The 16,393-nt window shown below is 42.3% G+C and overlaps 1 protein-coding gene and 1 long non-coding RNA gene across 2 annotated transcripts in view; one reads left to right on the top strand and one right to left on the bottom strand.

Moving 5' to 3' along the window:
* The window catches only part of SKAP1 (src kinase associated phosphoprotein 1), a 276,617-nt gene extending 266,844 nt beyond the window's left edge, over positions 1-9,773 (bottom strand). The window contains exon 1 of the mRNA XM_027094408.1: positions 9,677-9,773. Coding sequence (XP_026950209.1) covers positions 9,677-9,725 — 49 coding nt within the window. The 5' untranslated portion in view covers positions 9,726-9,773. The remainder of the gene's footprint in view (positions 1-9,676) is intronic.
* Positions 9,774-9,927: 154 nt separating this feature from the next.
* The window catches only part of LOC113613657 (uncharacterized), a 33,704-nt gene continuing 27,238 nt past the window's right edge, over positions 9,928-16,393 (top strand). The window contains exon 1 of the long non-coding RNA XR_003430318.1: positions 9,928-10,227. This is a non-coding gene — a long non-coding RNA (uncharacterized LOC113613657). The remainder of the gene's footprint in view (positions 10,228-16,393) is intronic.

Below are 16,393 nucleotides of genomic sequence, written 5' to 3'. Positions count from 1 at the left end.
GTTCCATAAAAAATTTAAGATTATTTGTTCTAGTTGTGTGAAAAATGTCATGGGTAGTTTGACAGGGATCACATTAAATCTGTATGCTGCTTTGGGTAGTATGGCCATTTTAACAATATTAATTCTTCCAATCAAAGAGCATGGACTATCTTTCCATTTCTTTGAATCATTTTCAATTTCTTTTAACATTGTTTTATAGTTCTCTGCATATAGGTCTTTCACCTCCTTGGTTAGGTTTATTCCTAGGTATTTTTTTGACACAATTTTAAATGGGATTGTTTTTTCCCTTTCTCTTTCTTATATTTCATTGTTAGTGTAAAAAAAAATTCAACAGATTTCTGTATATTAATCTTGTAACCTGCTACCTTGCTGAATTCATTTATTAGTTCTAATAGTTTTTGTGTGGAGTCTTTAGGGTCTTCTCTATAGAGTATCATGTCATCTGCATATAATGACAATTTTACCTCTTCCCTTCCAACTTGGATACCTTTTATTTCTTTTTCTTGTCTGATTTCTGTGACTAGGTCAAGTAGTCTATATACTTGTATGTTGTGCAAATATTCTACAATAAAAATGTATCCATAAGTTATTTTTGTAATTAAAAAAATACATGGACCATAACATCTACCAGAATATCTAAAAATAAAAAGACCACAACATCAAGTGTTGGCGAGGAAATGGAGCACTTGGAATTCTCATACACTGTTGGTGGGATTGTAAAATAGGTACAATCACTTTGGGAAACTGGAGTTTCCAATAAAATTAAATGTATTCATACCCTACGACCAAGAAATTCCACTCCTAGATATTTACCCAGGAGAAATGAGTGTTTATGTTACAAAACAAGTTATACAAGAATGCTCATAGCAGCTATATTCATAATAACTCAAAACTGAACAACTCAATGTTCATCAGAAGAAGAATGGATAAACAAACTGTGGAAATATTCACACAATGGAATACTACTTAGCAAAAGGATAAGATAAATCTGATACACAGAACAACATGGATAACTCTCAAAAACATTATGCTGAGGACAGACACAAAAGAGATCATACTGATCTATGAAGTTCCAGAACTGGAAAGGAAACTTTCTAGGGAGACGGAAATGTTTATGTCCTGATGTGGGTTGTAGTCACACAGTCACACAGTCATATATACATGAAAGTCATCCAGTTGTAACACTTAACATTAGTGCATTTTATGTACGTAAATCATACTTTAATAAAGTACTGGGAAGGAAGGAAGAAAGAAAGAGAGGGAGGAATCGATGGATGAAGAGGCTCACACAAAGAGTTATCAAAAAGGAAAATTTACTTTAAAGAGAGAGTGATTTTAAGGACGTTTATTACAATGCAGTTAAGAGAGATTTTCTGTAGCTTTCTAAGTATCCAGGATACTTCTCATACTTGATTTATAATATACAGTACCTTAATTAATTCCAACTCAACTACTATATTGGCTTAAGTATGTATAAATATGTGCCACTGGATACATTTTAGTAAAGCTCCTATTATGTGAATAAAAATTTTATTTCCCTATAACATACTAATATTAGGATATCAACAATGTTAGGAGGAGACCCTAGATGAGAATTTAAGTAATTCATAAGTGATTTTATCAAAGCCATAAGCCTTCAGGAAAGCTTGCTCTCTGGATGCTAAGACCACTCTGTTTCTAAGCCCACATCTGTTCTATGTTCCGTGTAAGAGCTGGATAGTAAAATTAAACAGTGGAACTCAAAGACTCCAAACCTGAAAAGCCATCTGTTATAATCGCTAACCTATAACGCAGCACTGACAAACTGGAAAAGCAAGCAATGAACCTGGAAACACAGGGGAAATAAATATGAATAAACGTAGCAGAAATTGTAGGATTTCTGTACAGTGTAATGGTTTATAACGTGAAAAAATTAGATCTATGATAGTTATGTCAATATGTTAAGGTTCTCAGATGATGGTAAAACTTGAAACATCTTACTTTTCCTGTATTTAAAATGATTAAAAATTGTTTAAGTATCACACTTATATAATGAGGTAAAACGTTATTATCTTAATAGCTGGCACTAGAATTCCTCTTAGGAAGAGAATCGCCATGGTTTGGCAAAGTAATTTGTTTCTCCATGTGTGGGTGTTGGTGGGAACCTAAACCACTAAACAGATAGCTAAATTGCCTTTCCATGCAGCAAGGGAAAAAACAATTTTTTTTGTTTTGCTCCAGATAGGATAAAGGGAGAAGGTGCCAGTGAGAAAGCATAAGGCTGAGAACTACATCAGGTGAAAGGCCAGAGGGCACTGTCTGATGACTGGAGTGGGAAAAGGGGGTTTAAGAATAGGAATGCCTAATATTCAATTTAAAATCGTTTGCATTACTGCAGTGGAAACCCTTCCTCCCTCTCCCTGCACCCTCTGACTCTCCAGTGATGTCTTCTACACTCACAGGGACTTCATGTGGGTAGGTCTTTGTGGAAACTGAAGGCAAGGATATATGCCAAGGCCATGGTTTCTCAACCTTGGCACTAATGACATTTGGGGCTGGATACTTCTTTGTTGTGGAGGCTATCCTATGCATTGTAGGAAGCTGAGCAGCATCCCTGGCCTCTACCCATTAGGTGCCAATAGCACCCTCCCCAGCTGTGACCAAAAAAAATGTCTCCAAGTGTCGCCAAATGCCCCCATGGCACGAAATCACCCCATTTGGGAACCGTTAGTTTAGGCCTACAGAAAGCACACATGGAAGGAGGGGACCCTGGAAGCAAAAGTAACCTTGAGAATGCATGCCCCTTGAGAATTACCCAGATCTTGAGGAGATGTTTGGGCTTCCACAATGGGGAGTAGGTCTTGCCTAGAGTTCAAACGGCCTGGGCAGCCCAGTTAACATCTAGGCTATACCCACAATGAAACTAAAATATTTCTACCAATTAAAAAAATAGTTCTGTTTATAAAAACAGAAAGGGAGAAGCAGAAGATTAAACCTTTCATTTTTTTTCAACTGACAAGTAGTACAAAAATACTATTTTTACACAAACGCACACACATACAAAGCATTCTATAACAAGGTAAGGAACACATGTCTTTCTTAAGTTAGCAGGGAAGCTAACTTCCTCTCTCCTTTCTCCAAAAAGTTTCTCATAGAAATAATCACTGGACTCTGATCTAAGGAAGGAAGGAAATGAAGAAGATCCTGAAAGAACCCCTACAAACCTCCCCTAATTTGGAGTAGCAAGGATGAACCACCAACCCAAGCAAAAGGCCATGCCTAGGGACTTCCCCGGTGGTGCAGTGGTTAGGAATCCACCTGCCAATACAGGGGACATGGGTTCGATCCCTGGTTCAGGAAGATCCCACATGCCGTGGAGCAACTAAGCCCGTGCACCACAACTACTGAAGCCTGCACTCTAGAGCCCAACTACTGAGCCCAAGTACAGCCAAAAATAAATAAATTAAATAAATAAATTTATAAAGAAAAAAAAAAGGCCATGCCTAGGAGTTTTCCTGTGGAGAGACAACTGCAAGAAGAGAGATCAATAGGACTTCCTCAAAGAAAAATAAATTTTTAATTTTATTTACCAAACAAATGGTGTGTAATGCATTCTAGATATCATTCTAAGTTCTTTTCAAATATTTAGTCCTTTATTCCTCATATAAATTCTATGAGATAGGTACTATTATTATCCCCATTTTATAGCTAAGACCCAAAGTTAAATACTAGTAAGAAAGTGGCAGTCAGGATTTGAACCTAGGCAAACTTATCACAAAAAAAATATACAGGACCTATGAGAAAACAAAGTTCAAAAAGAAAACTATATCTTGAAGAACTAGAGAAAATGTCTCCCTCTGAAGTAGATTTATTATTAAAGAACAGAAATGTTTAGAAAATTTCTAATCATATTTTCAACATTCAAAAAGTCATTATGCCTATAAGCCAGATTTACAGATGTAATGAAAATGAAACAATGAGTGATGAGGAAAGAACACATGGAAAATTTTTTTAAATAAATAAATGCTGAATTTAAAACTGTAATGAAGTCACTGACGGATGAGACAATAAAAGAGATGAAACACAGAGACTAGATCAGGGCCCTAATATATTTATAATATAAATCCTAGTATGACAGAATAAAAGAGATGGAGTAGAAGCAATGACAATAGAAAAAACTTTCTCAAGTTAAAGACTGAGTCTTTAGATCAAAAGGGTTCACTACATACCAGGCAAAATTATTAAAAAGTCCAAAACCTTGAAATTACCTAGTGACATTTTTGAGAGCAAAGAAAAATATCCTATAAACATCCAGGCAGGCGGTGGGAGGAATGGGTTATAAAAGAAATATATCAGGCTGGCATCAGACTTCTTCTCCACAAAACTGAAGACCAGAAGATAAGGGTAAAACTTTGAGAGGTTCAGTTGAGAGAAAGGGGAAGAAAGGGAAAGAGTGTGACCCTAGAACCTCATGCCCACAGCTAAGTTTATATGAAACTAGATAGACATATACTCAAACTTGGAGGGGCTCAGTAGGGGGACTGTCAAAGTACCCTTCCTGAGAAATTCACTCAGCATTATATTCTCAATTGTCATCTAGTAGGGTTTTATGCACTGTCCAATACAGCAGGCACTGTGGCTACTGAGCAGCTGAAGTGTAGCTAGTGCAATTGCATAACTGATTTTTTTGGTCTTATTTAATTTTAGTTAATTTAAATTTAAATAGCCACATGCGGCCAGTGGCTACCGTTCTAGCAAAGTCTAAATACCTAAGAGATAAAGAGTTCAAGAATGAAAAAGCCATGATACAAAAAGTAAGCAATGAACAAGTTAAACAGGAAGAAAAAATATTATTATAGCTATGGTTTTAAATATTATGCAAATGTCAAAAAATAATTATTGTAATCTAATATACACAATAAAACATTAATAATTCTCTGAGTCTAAAATCCAAGATTATATCAGCAATTTCACATTTCATACAGGAGGAAAGAGCTAGAAGATATTGTTTCATTCCTAATGCTGCTAATCAGAGGGAAATGTTTGTTTGTTTGTTTTCCCATAAAGGTAAAACTATCAGTGGAATAAAACCAGGATGTATAACTTCAAAATCACTCAAAGAAAAAAAGAACTTAGTGATCTAAGAAAATGTTCAGGAGACCATAGCAAATGAAAAACTATAAGTGGAAAAATCAGTATACAAAACTATACACACAATATGTCACAACTTTTAAAGTATGTACAAATAATAATAACTGAAAGAAATAAATGGAAATTTAACAATCGTTGACTATGGTTGGCTGTATATCCTTGTGTTTTCTAAATTTTCTACAATGAGCATTATAGCTCTTATAACCAAGAAATTTAACAAAAAGAAATAGAAGTATGGTCATATACCTTTCAGAATTCAACCGAACAGTAACATCACCTATCTAGAAGACAACCCAGTATCAAAAATTAAGTAAAAATGACTCTTAGCAGCCACAGTACATGTTACAAAGTGCAGGCCTAACGGGTTGGGTACTGTGTTCATCAAGAGAGCCCTTCATACTTTCTTTCACACACATCTTAATTCCAATGAACTTAATTATCTGATGTTCCAATAGCATTGGGGACACAGATACACTGAGAGCAGTGCAAAGTGATAGGCCTGGTCTAACAGTAGGAAAAAAAAATGACAAAAATTAAAACGTAAAACAGACATAGATATTCACAAAGCAGTCCAGGGGCAATTATGGCAGAAAAATCCCTAAACAACTCAATATTCCCATAAAGTATGATAAATGATATTCGCTATAACAACTCTGAGTTATAGTGTTCAGAGGAGGTGCCTTTGAACACAGACTGGTTGATTGAGGAAGTGTGAAAAGTTCCTACTGCATCTGAGAAAAAAATTGATCACAAATGTTTATACTAAAAAGTCAGAGTTGGAGTTTTACTATGTTGAAAAGGATTTTATGGTTGGCTACATCGACCAATACAAATCTGGAGAACAATCTGGAAGGAAATGATTAATGACTTCCTCTTTCCAAGGAAGTTTAAAAATAAGTAACCATAGGCGTATTGGAATCAGCGTTAACGCAGCAATTGCTACTAAATGCAGCGGAGTTGTGGACATTATTTTGTCTCTAATCCATATTTGAGCAGGATTTAGGTACCTTGTAGATAGTTGCGACCTATTAGCGATTAAAGTCAGTAAGCCCCATTCCATCACACAAGACAAACTGTGAACTAAAGAAATATTTATTCTCCTTCCTTCATACTTGCCTCTTGTGCTTCTCTGACTGCAAAAGTGGGGCTAGAAAGACAAGGAAGAAACTGATTGTTTGTATCTGTGAAACAAAGATTATGCAAACTGCTAGCACTCCGTTGTTTTTGTTTTCAGCGTGGTTATCACCAAACAAAAACGAAAAGATAACTTCTACATGTGAAGCCTGATTATTTGAAAACAGACCTGAATATTTCCTCCTCTTTCAATAAGGCAGTAAATGCCCTTCACTTTACTTATCTATAAGGTACTCATTTGCTGATATGGACTAGTTACTATTTCTATATGAGAGCTTGACAGAGTCTATCTGAGGAAGATGTTTCCTGAGTTACCCTAGAAACCTCTCACTGCTTTAATATTTGCCCAAAATCCAAGACAGCATTTAAAAAAAAAAAAAAATCCCCACCTTCCACACACCCTTAGAGCTACCAAGAGAAAAGCATAATCACAACCCTGGTTAATGGCCCTTTCGAACCCTGACCTCTCTAAGCTTCTTTTCGTTTTTTGTTCCTTTTCCTTTTAAATAACCTTCCTGGTTGTTTCTTCCCATTACAAAAGCAATACATGGTCATTGTCATGGTTCAAACAACATGAAGATGTATGAAATAAAATTAATAATCTCTCCCCCACTCTCTCACTCCCCTCCCTAGAAAACCAATGTTAGGAACTTGGTGTATATTCTTTCTTACTCCCTCCTAGGCTTACACAACATACATAATATATGGGGTTTTGTTGATGTTTTCAAACATAAATGGTATATTATATATACTACGGTGTACCTTGCTTTTTAGTCTTAAAAATATGTTATGGACACTTTCCAAGCCAATATATACAGATCCACCACAACATTTTTAATGGCTGCAAAATATTCCGTAAAATGAATAATCATTCATACCATCACCTGACCTTTCCTAACTCATGCACATTTAGTATGGATCCTGGTACACATACTTCATGTCCTTTAATTTCAGTAACACAGATTCCTAGAAGTGGAGCTGGTCAAATGAAACATTTTCAAATGTTTAAAATTTAACAAAATTAATTTTAGACCTTCAGAATTTCTGTTCCCTTCTTCATTATGCAAAATTTGGCATAAACCTTTCACAATGCTTTGCATATTTTATTTTTCAAAGCACACACATTATGTCAAAAAATGCCCCTGTCATTTATGTTCATGTAGTTATAAATAAATAAATGCTTAAGTTAGGGCTGTGATGGCCAGTGTTAAATCACTGTGTAAATGCTTATGCCTTGGTTTATGAAAGTAGTAATTCATTGTAGAAACTCCACCCGCTCGGCCTGTGGCAGCACTAAAGTGGCAGCACTCTCACCCTGTGACTCCCTCCACTGAGTGACGACATAGAGATCAGGACCTACATATTTTCTAACTGTCAACAGTTAACCTTAAAAAGTGTGTGTGGGGGGGGGGTGGGGAGATAAACAGCAACAGACGATAAATGGATAGCCATTATGGGTTTATAATATCTACAAATTATTTGTAGTACAATGAATAATTCTGCTGGTCTACACCAGAGAGTGTGTTCCATAAAAAACAAAACCTACAACCAATATGTTGCTATGATTACATGAACCTTTCAAAAGCATATTCTTCAAACACTTTTCAATAGAATTATTGGTTGAATCCCACTTTCACATTTTTCTCTCTGCTTCAGATTCAGACTCTAATTGCAAACTTAAAAAAAAAAAAAGCCTTAAAGAAATATATTAACCAACAAAGCTCCTTAAAATTTAATCTCAGACTCCTCCGTATATTCTAAAGACCCAAGCACCAACAGAGATTGTTAAGACACAGCAAGTTTGATACAGAAGTATGTGACATGCAATTAATCTCCATTCATACCCTGCTCTACTTGTCAGCAAACAAAGGTTCTGCTTTAGGAGGAGATCTGAAGACTTCAATTAAAAACAGTCAGCTAACAAGAAAATAATCTAAGCTAAAGAAAGGTGGCAGGTGCAGAAATGAGCTGTTTACCAAAGTGTCAGTTTTGAACAATAAAGAACTGCACATCAAAAATGTTGAAGGAGTGGATGTCATTGCAAGCTTCTGAAAATTAAAAGGAATCTTCTACCAAGGCTGCACACAAAATGGAAGTCTAGTTTACCTAGGTTGTAAAATAGGTTCCCTCTCAACAAATGACAGATACCAATAAAAAGAATCAGATTATACCTTTAACTGCAAGGGCAGAATGAAACTTTTTGCCACAGTTCCTTCCCTCCTGGAACCCAGACACGTAGAGCCTCTCTTTACACTTGGAATTATTGAACCAACAGTAGCGGGAAAGGCCGGGTTGCTTCTTCTTAGACACCCAGATGATGCTTTTACCCTGCAAATACTTTTCTATTCTGAAAATTTAGATTCACTCGGGTCACAAGTAAAATAAATTTGGAAACTTCACCTCAGAAGAAATACCTAGTTGACAGCTTTTACAGAGAAGCAGCCCAGAATGGAAACCGTGCCACAAACAGACCGAAAAGACTTGCCAAATATTTAATTAGGAGGCATTTATACCAAGATAACAAGATAATGGAGATATAAAACCAATTAAATTGAGAGAAACTGAAAAAAAAAAAAAAAAAACTGCTTGCCAAAAGTATGACCTGCCCAAAGCAGGTCATTTGTCACATAGATGCCAAAAGGCTTAATTCGGGAAGAGTTTTCCTCCTGGGACCCTTATGCAAGCACAGATTCCAGGTCCCCGTCCTTCCAGGAAGGTCAGTTACGGGAACAGCAAGTTACTTTCACCAGAAAAAGTGTGAGGCAAGCAGATGATCTTGTAACTCTGGAGTGTTACAGCGGGATGTGTTGAGGGTTAGTGACTGAACACACCGCAATGGGGCACTTCTAGAAAGGGAAGAGATGTAATACCAGGATCCGCCTGCCCCAGGTGCATGAGGGACCCCCAGAGCTGCAGGCAGGTGAAGGGGACCTAGGGTCTGGGTGCCCAGGCCTTGGCTGACAGGAGCCCGGGAGCCCTCACAGCCCCTTGGGAGCCTGGGGCGCTCTAAGCTGGAAGGTCAAGGTACCGTGTGAGCGGGGCAGACGGAGTCAGGGCGGGAGAGGGACGAGAGCGAAACCTATAGACGCAGGGCGTCCCGAGAAGAAAGGGACAGCTTGAAGGCCAGCACGGCGGCCCGGGGACCACGAACGCGGCCTGAACTTGCTCAGAAGCCTGGAGGCTAAGTGGGAGGTGGAGACGCCTTGAGGGAAAAGAAAATGTGTTACTGAGGCGAGTGAAAGGGACCCTGAGCGGGGGATGAACAGCTGGCTCTGCAGAGTCAGGACTCCGGCAGCCTCGAGGTTCAAGAAGGCGGTGGGTGAGGGAGCTGACGGGGAAGGCCGGCCTTGGGAGCCGCTGTCGTCTCGGCTGCTGCCGGGCTCGGCACGTGAGACTCCCGGCGGGGCGTTACCTTCCAGGAGCCAAAAGATCTCCTCCGGGAGGGCGGCGGCGGCCTGCATGTGGCGGGTGGCGGGTGGCGGGCGACGGGAGAGGGCCGGGCGGGCGGACGGGCAGCAGCGGCACCTGGCTCTCTGTCGCCGGCGCCGCGGGGCTGAGCCGCAGGGCGGGGCGCGTTCAGGAAGCGGCGCGCCGCGGGCGGGACGCCGGGGCGGCGGCGACACCTGTGCGCCGGGCCCGCGGCCCTCACGGCGGTGCACGAGGGAGGAGGCGGCCGCCCGCGCACCCCCGTCAGCCCCCAGTTAAAACAAAGACGCGACGCCACCCCCAGGCACCCCGTCCCCGGGAGGCTCCCCATCCTAAGTCCCGGACAGCGGGCCTCGGGGGTAGGTTGAAAAGCCATCGTGGCGCCGAAATGAGGCTCGAGGAGGCAGAATCCGAGGACGGGGTCAGTCCCCGCCATGTCGGACCACAGTCCTTTCCAACCCAGTTCGCTCGTCCACGCCCAGAAAACCAGGGCAGAACCGCTTGTCAGGCAAACCAGGACGTTTCAAGGGAATGACCGTAAGTCCCGATGAATAATCTCAAGCCACCAACTTTGGGGAGAATCAGAGCAGTCCGGCTGCAATGGACACAGGGAGCCAAAGTGTCCCTTCCTCCCTAAGTCTGAAAGGATGCAAGGAAAAGAAGGGGTAACCCAGGGAGAAAGCTGAGGGAGAGGGGGACCCAGCCCTTTCCCTCTAAGAGCTGACAAAGGGAGGAAAGTGAAGGACAAGATCACAGAAGTGTGCTTCCCTCTCATTCAAAGTAGTAGGTGTTGGGTGTCAATGTCCTGGCTGTGATACGGTCCTGTGATATTGCACGATGTTACCTGGGTAAAGAGGATAGCTCTGTATTATTTATCATAACTTCTGTGAATCTACAATTACCTTAAAGAGTGTTTTTTGTTAAGTACTATAGGCCAAGTACCATGAAAAAAGTATAAAGTGCCCGCTAAAAGGAGGGAGGTGAATATAAGAAAAGAGGGAAGTGCCAGTGTATGTGCGTTTAGTGGTGTGTGTGGCATTTGCGATGACTCTGAACACACCAGACTCTGAAGGGGCAGGAGGGCTTTCCAGGTGGAAGGACCAGAGTAAACAAAGATGGAAAAGCCTTCTCCTGCTTGAGGAAGAGCTAATGACCCTCTTTTACTGGATGGTGTAGGGAAATTATGGTTGTCTAGAAAAATTGAGGTTCTATCGTAAAGGGACTTGAAAGTCAGAGTGAGGATTCTGAACTCAATTGAGTGGACATTGGGGAGGCGTCGACAAATTTTGAGCTGAGGAGTGAGCTAACCTGAGCCCCTGAATAGTATGTGATCTTATACACATCTCACTTCACCTCTACCAATTTCCTCTTTGTGAAAAATGGAGTTTCTCTTCTCAGATTCTACCTACAGAATATGTGGGAAGCATTGGGAGTGGTAAGAGAAAGAAAATGGAGAAGACGGGTGAAGTGGTTTTTACAGCAGCAACAGGGGAAATAATGACAGAACCGTGGATATGGGGATGGGAGCAGCAAGGAGAAACTCTCCAGAAGGGCTCCTGGTAGCAGTGCCTGACTCCCGGCATAGTTTCCCTCCAGAGATACGTTTCTGGGTTGGGGGCTTGATCCTTTAAGTGGTCCAGCGACTTTGAGCCATCTATACATCTGAGTCCTGCCGTCTGAAGAGGAATGGTGCCTTGGTTTCAGGGTTACATGATGCAACCACAAGTTGCAGTAAATTGAGGTAGAAATGTGGGGGACAGGGGCTGGCAAGAATCTCAGGGAATCTGGCTCCTGTTGCAAGGGCTTCTTGCCCTGGGAAAGTTAACAGTGGGCAGGCTGCCTCTTCTAGGCTCCAGAGCAATACCAGTTCCCTGCTGGGGCATTTTTATTTTTACCACACTCAGTGCTCCTTCTACAAAATTGTAGCTGCTCTGGAATCATTTTTGAGTACTTTTGACATGTGTTAAAAGGCAAGGGAGACTGTATGGGAACTCTCTGTACTACCGTTGCAATTTTTCTTAAATCTAAAACCGTTCTAAAAAACAACGAGGGAAACACGGTCCCTCCTATACGTAACCCCAGCACTTTGCCTTGCTTTCCTCTCAGCAGTGGAAGGAAATTTGACAACCTCCCCCTCTTCTTTAAGGATATTTGTCAAAGGCTGATCTAGGCTACAAGTTAAAGGGTTGTTTGATAAAAAGCAATAAACCCTGGTAATTGCATGTCCTATCAGGCCTCACTGCCTGTCATAGCTTACTTATACCAAGGGAAGCAGCAGAAACTCAAGGCAAAGGTATTCTACATCCACTGTGGATTTTAGAGGGATAGGGTAGAGGGAGGTGCAGAGCTGGGTAGAGTGCAGTGACCGGCAGATTCCAATATGCCATTGTCATGTTGCATCAAGTTTCCTCTTGCAGACAGAAACCTGCCTCCACACATGAGCGCAGCCCCTCCTTAATCATCTAAGGACCCTGGTTCAGCAGTCAGCCTTACTCCTAATGACATTCTGTTAAATGGACAAATTCCTCTGAAGCCTTGTTCTTCTTTGAAATCCAATTTTGCAGGAAGCCAAATCTGATTGGGGGTAGCCATGGAAACCACACTGAGGAGTCTTGGAGGAGGTAGAGAGAGGCAAGGCAAAACATGATAGTCAAGAGTCTTTTACTGCTCTGTCAGAAATATCAAAGGGATCTGGAGAGGTTGGCAGCAGACGAGTCCCTGCCCGGGTCCTGTTCTGTGTGGCTGGGTACCATGTGGCTGTCATGGGAGTAAGCAGCCAGCTGTCTCCACACGCAGGCAGGGGGATGGAGCAGAATACACAAGTCCCAGGTCGGTCTGCCTCCCTCTTTTTCCCCTCCCCCCAGCCCCAATTCCAGCAAGATCCTAGCATCCCCTTCTTAGCTGTCTCCCCTTTAAAGGCAAACAACAAAAGAATGACAAGGTTAAAATACAAGGTCCTCACAGATAAGAGGTCCTTTGGAGCAGAGGCCATGAAATTAATCTGAAATTCCTTGTAATTAGATAAGATAAAGGTATCTAAAGAGATGCAGAGCAGCCAGGAATGGAGTCCACAGCACGATATGCAGAAAGGATACCGCCTGGTCCACAGGGGCCCCTCGCACACTGTCAGGAGACAGAAGACAGAGAAAACAGGGCCCATGCCAGCCTCTGGGCTGCTTGGAGATGCCGTCTACATGTTCTCATGCCAGGTGGGCACTCACTGAATATGCATCCATGGGGTGTCCAGAGGGCTCAATCAGGAAGAAACAAAAGCATCTGGCACCCAGAATGGCATGGGTAGGAACAACTGCAAGCAAAGCAGGAGCTGGCTGGCACTGCTCTGCCCTAGGTGAAATGGGCCTGGAGAGGAGACTGCAGAGGGCAGCTCTTGGGCTTTATTCTGAGCTGGTTATTGATCCCTGGATGCTGGGTCACGACACACAGTGGAGCTGACGTCTGCCCTGTGGATGTGCGGCCGCTGCATCTCAGCCCCTGGGTCCCAACCCCATCAACTGGGCTTATTGACTCTTTTATTGACGATGCTGGGGCCTAATGGGGACAAGAGCTGCACACTTCATTAAGGACTGTGGAAGGAGAGATGATGCATCCAGCCTGTGCCAAGAACCAGGCTTGCTGCACGCTTGGCCAGACCCCGGAAACCAAGCCTTATTGCACCCTTGAGGCAGAGGAGCTGGACACAAGATGCTCGCTTGGGCACATCGCTCAGTGGCCTTAAGATGCAGGGTTTCCACAGCTTGCCAGAAGCCTTGCTCTTACTAATTAGCGAATCTTTCCATTTAGGTGGGTCTTATTATACACACACTCACACAAATGCCCTTCGATGGCCTCCCCTTCCAGCTCACACTTCCAGATTCTTTGCACTAATACGTACAACAAAATAAGCAGGTTCTCGTATCATATCAGGGAACATTCCCAAAGCAGGTTCTCAGTGAGGCACAGGCTCAGAATAGAATGAGGGACTATTAAAACTCAAGAGTCTTCAAGGTGATTCAAATTTAAGATAAGGAACTGACCTAGTGCTCTGCACAGGGCCACCCACCTCAGCAGGGGCTGTGCTGGCATTAGAATCCTGGTTCTCTAGTGCTGGTCCAAAGCTCTTATAGAACTGACCATCTGAGATGGATAATTACAGCCCAGGGATTGCTAAGCAGCTCTGTGAAACAATCAGAGTTGGTCTCCCTCCATCTAACTAGTAACATTTCTTTCTTTGTTCTTTATCTCATATTTCTATCACTCCCTTATTATTTTTCCCTAATATTTCCCACTTATTTTTTTGTATCTTCTTTGCCTATCCCTTAGACCGCATTAGACATCCCCCCAGGGGAACTGCTGAGTCGAACAGAGGCCCTAAAGACCAAAGAGGTTGATGACTCTGACATTCTCTGTCTTTGATTGGTTCTCTGGGGAGTCTGAGGTGGGGGGGGGGGGGGGGGGGGTGCGGGGCATGCGGAAAGTGTCAGCTGCAGCCAGATGAGGCTGTGCACTCTCTGAGTGAGACATGCAGGCAGTCTGTGGGGTTAATCTGCATGAGAGGCAGGTGGGGTCAAGGCTAATTTTATAGGCTAGGTATTTGCAGACATGATAAATTTGGAAAACTATGGAAGGAGTAACCCTTTCTTTTAGGGGTGATTAGGGAGATTAAAAGTAAATAATAGAAGGGAAGCAACCTTACAAAGGCAGAACTGGCTTTCTTTGATTTCCTTTCATTTATTATTTCAAAAGGCAAAAGTTTAAGCTAGTAAGCCCCTTCTTTTATTTCTTCCCTTTCTTCTCCCTCACTTTACTACAGGTGTTAGAATTCAGGGTTGGGGCACGGGGATTCAAGGTGAGAGAAGAGGCAATTATTTAGAATCTGATAGAAAGCTCTGGTCTGCACTGCACAGGTGCACACATGCTTGGAGGAATATGCACACTAAGAGGAACTGATGTAATCTGGCCAGACTCACCAATATTCACAAATACCAACAGAAACACTGCCTGGAGTCAGAAAAAACACCAGCGATGGCTGATTATTTCAATGCAAGAAAGTGGGTGAAAATACCCTTCCCCTAGTGGACATCCTGTGTGTAATGACCTTTAGGTCCCCGAAATACATTCTTTCCTTTCCTGCAGAATTGTGTCAGTGTCCATTTTGATTTTTCCCTTTCTAGATGTCTAATCCTAAACATCCTTGTCCTAAATGTCCTAAACATCCTTGGACTTCCTCTCTAGCAGCATTTTCTACCAATGTGAACCATGCTCTTTCATATACAAGACAGCACTCTCGGTCCTCGTTGCACTGATTTTTAGACTTTACTTTGAATTGAAAAGTAATTCAATTCAGTGAATTGTCCCTCCTCCTATCTTTTCACAGAATTCATGATCCCCCCCCATCTCCTACCACCTTTTAGATCTTCAATCTCACTGTCTTTTTCATCTTCAGTCTTCCCCTCTGTCTGCTAACATCCTTGGTCTCCTCTATCCTAAAAACAAAACAAAACAAACAAAAACATTTCTTCAACCCCGCTACCTTCTCCAATCTCATCCTTTCTTCTCCTTCCTTTCCCCCATCAGATCTCATGTCCTTTGCCTGTCTTTGCACCAGTGAAGTGGCTCTCCTGAGGGCATCGATGCCCTCCTTCCTTCTCACCTCTGCTTAGTCTTTACCAACCTCTCTCTGCAGCACTGGGTGGCATCGGCCACTTGCTCTTGCTTTGGGCATCCAGCTTCCTTGGCACTGCCCTATCCAGTCTTCTTCCTATCTTTCCTAATTATTATTTCTCTGCTTCCTTCTTTGGCTCTCTTCATTTTACCTTCTAGTCACAGGTAATCACCAGAGTTTCACACTTGCCTTTCTCCTCTTCCTCTCCTTTCTCTCTTTGTTCTCTGAGTCCCCAGTGGTTTCGTTCTCCCACCACCACAAATTTCCCCTTCATGCAGATGACTCTTCTAATTTATACCTTTGTTGTGCATTTCCACCCAGATATCTGAACAGTTCCACCAATTTATTATTTCCTCTCCCCTTAATCCTTGTAATGGCAACAAAGTTCAGTGAAAGTGGCATGAGCTTATGAGTCTAAAAGATGTGAGTCCCAATGCTGGCTCAGCCACTGGCAGCTCTAAGCCTCTGGACAGAGCTCTACTAGCCTCAGTTTCCTCATCTGTAAATTGGATATCATAATTCCTACCTTACAGGGTAATTATGAAGCTTAAGTAAGATGGCATTTGTAAGCATATATGGTATATGCTCAACAAATTGTAACTGTTATAAAGAAATTGCTATTGTCCAGTAATCCAAACTCAAAATGTAGGACTCATCTTGGACCCTTCCTCTTTCGCATTCCAAATATCCACCAACCCTGCCAATCTTACCTCTCCACAATGTCCTTTGAATCCCCCTTTGTTTTTTGTTTGTTTGTTTGTTTGTTACGGTACGTGGGCCTCTCACTGCTGTGGCCTCTCCCATTGCGGAGCACGGGCTCCGGACGGGACGCGCAGGCTCAGCGGCCATGGCTCACGGGCCTAGCCGCTCCGCGGCATGTGGGATCTTCCAGGACCGGGGCACGAACCCGTGTCCCCTGCATCAGCAGGTGGACTACTCAACCACTGCGCCACCAGGGAAGCCCTGAATCCCTCCTTTGAATCCTGAGTGTCACCACTCTGGGTTGGGTTCTTATTATCTTTATTGAGATGTGATACTGAA

This window comes from Aethalodelphis obliquidens, unplaced genomic scaffold, assembly GCF_003676395.1.
Source record: "Aethalodelphis obliquidens isolate GAN/ISIS:26980383/991018 unplaced genomic scaffold, ASM367639v1 scaffold89, whole genome shotgun sequence".
Taxonomy (NCBI): Eukaryota; Metazoa; Chordata; class Mammalia; order Artiodactyla; family Delphinidae; genus Aethalodelphis; species Aethalodelphis obliquidens.
This window is presented reverse-complemented; position numbering and strand designations above follow the sequence as displayed.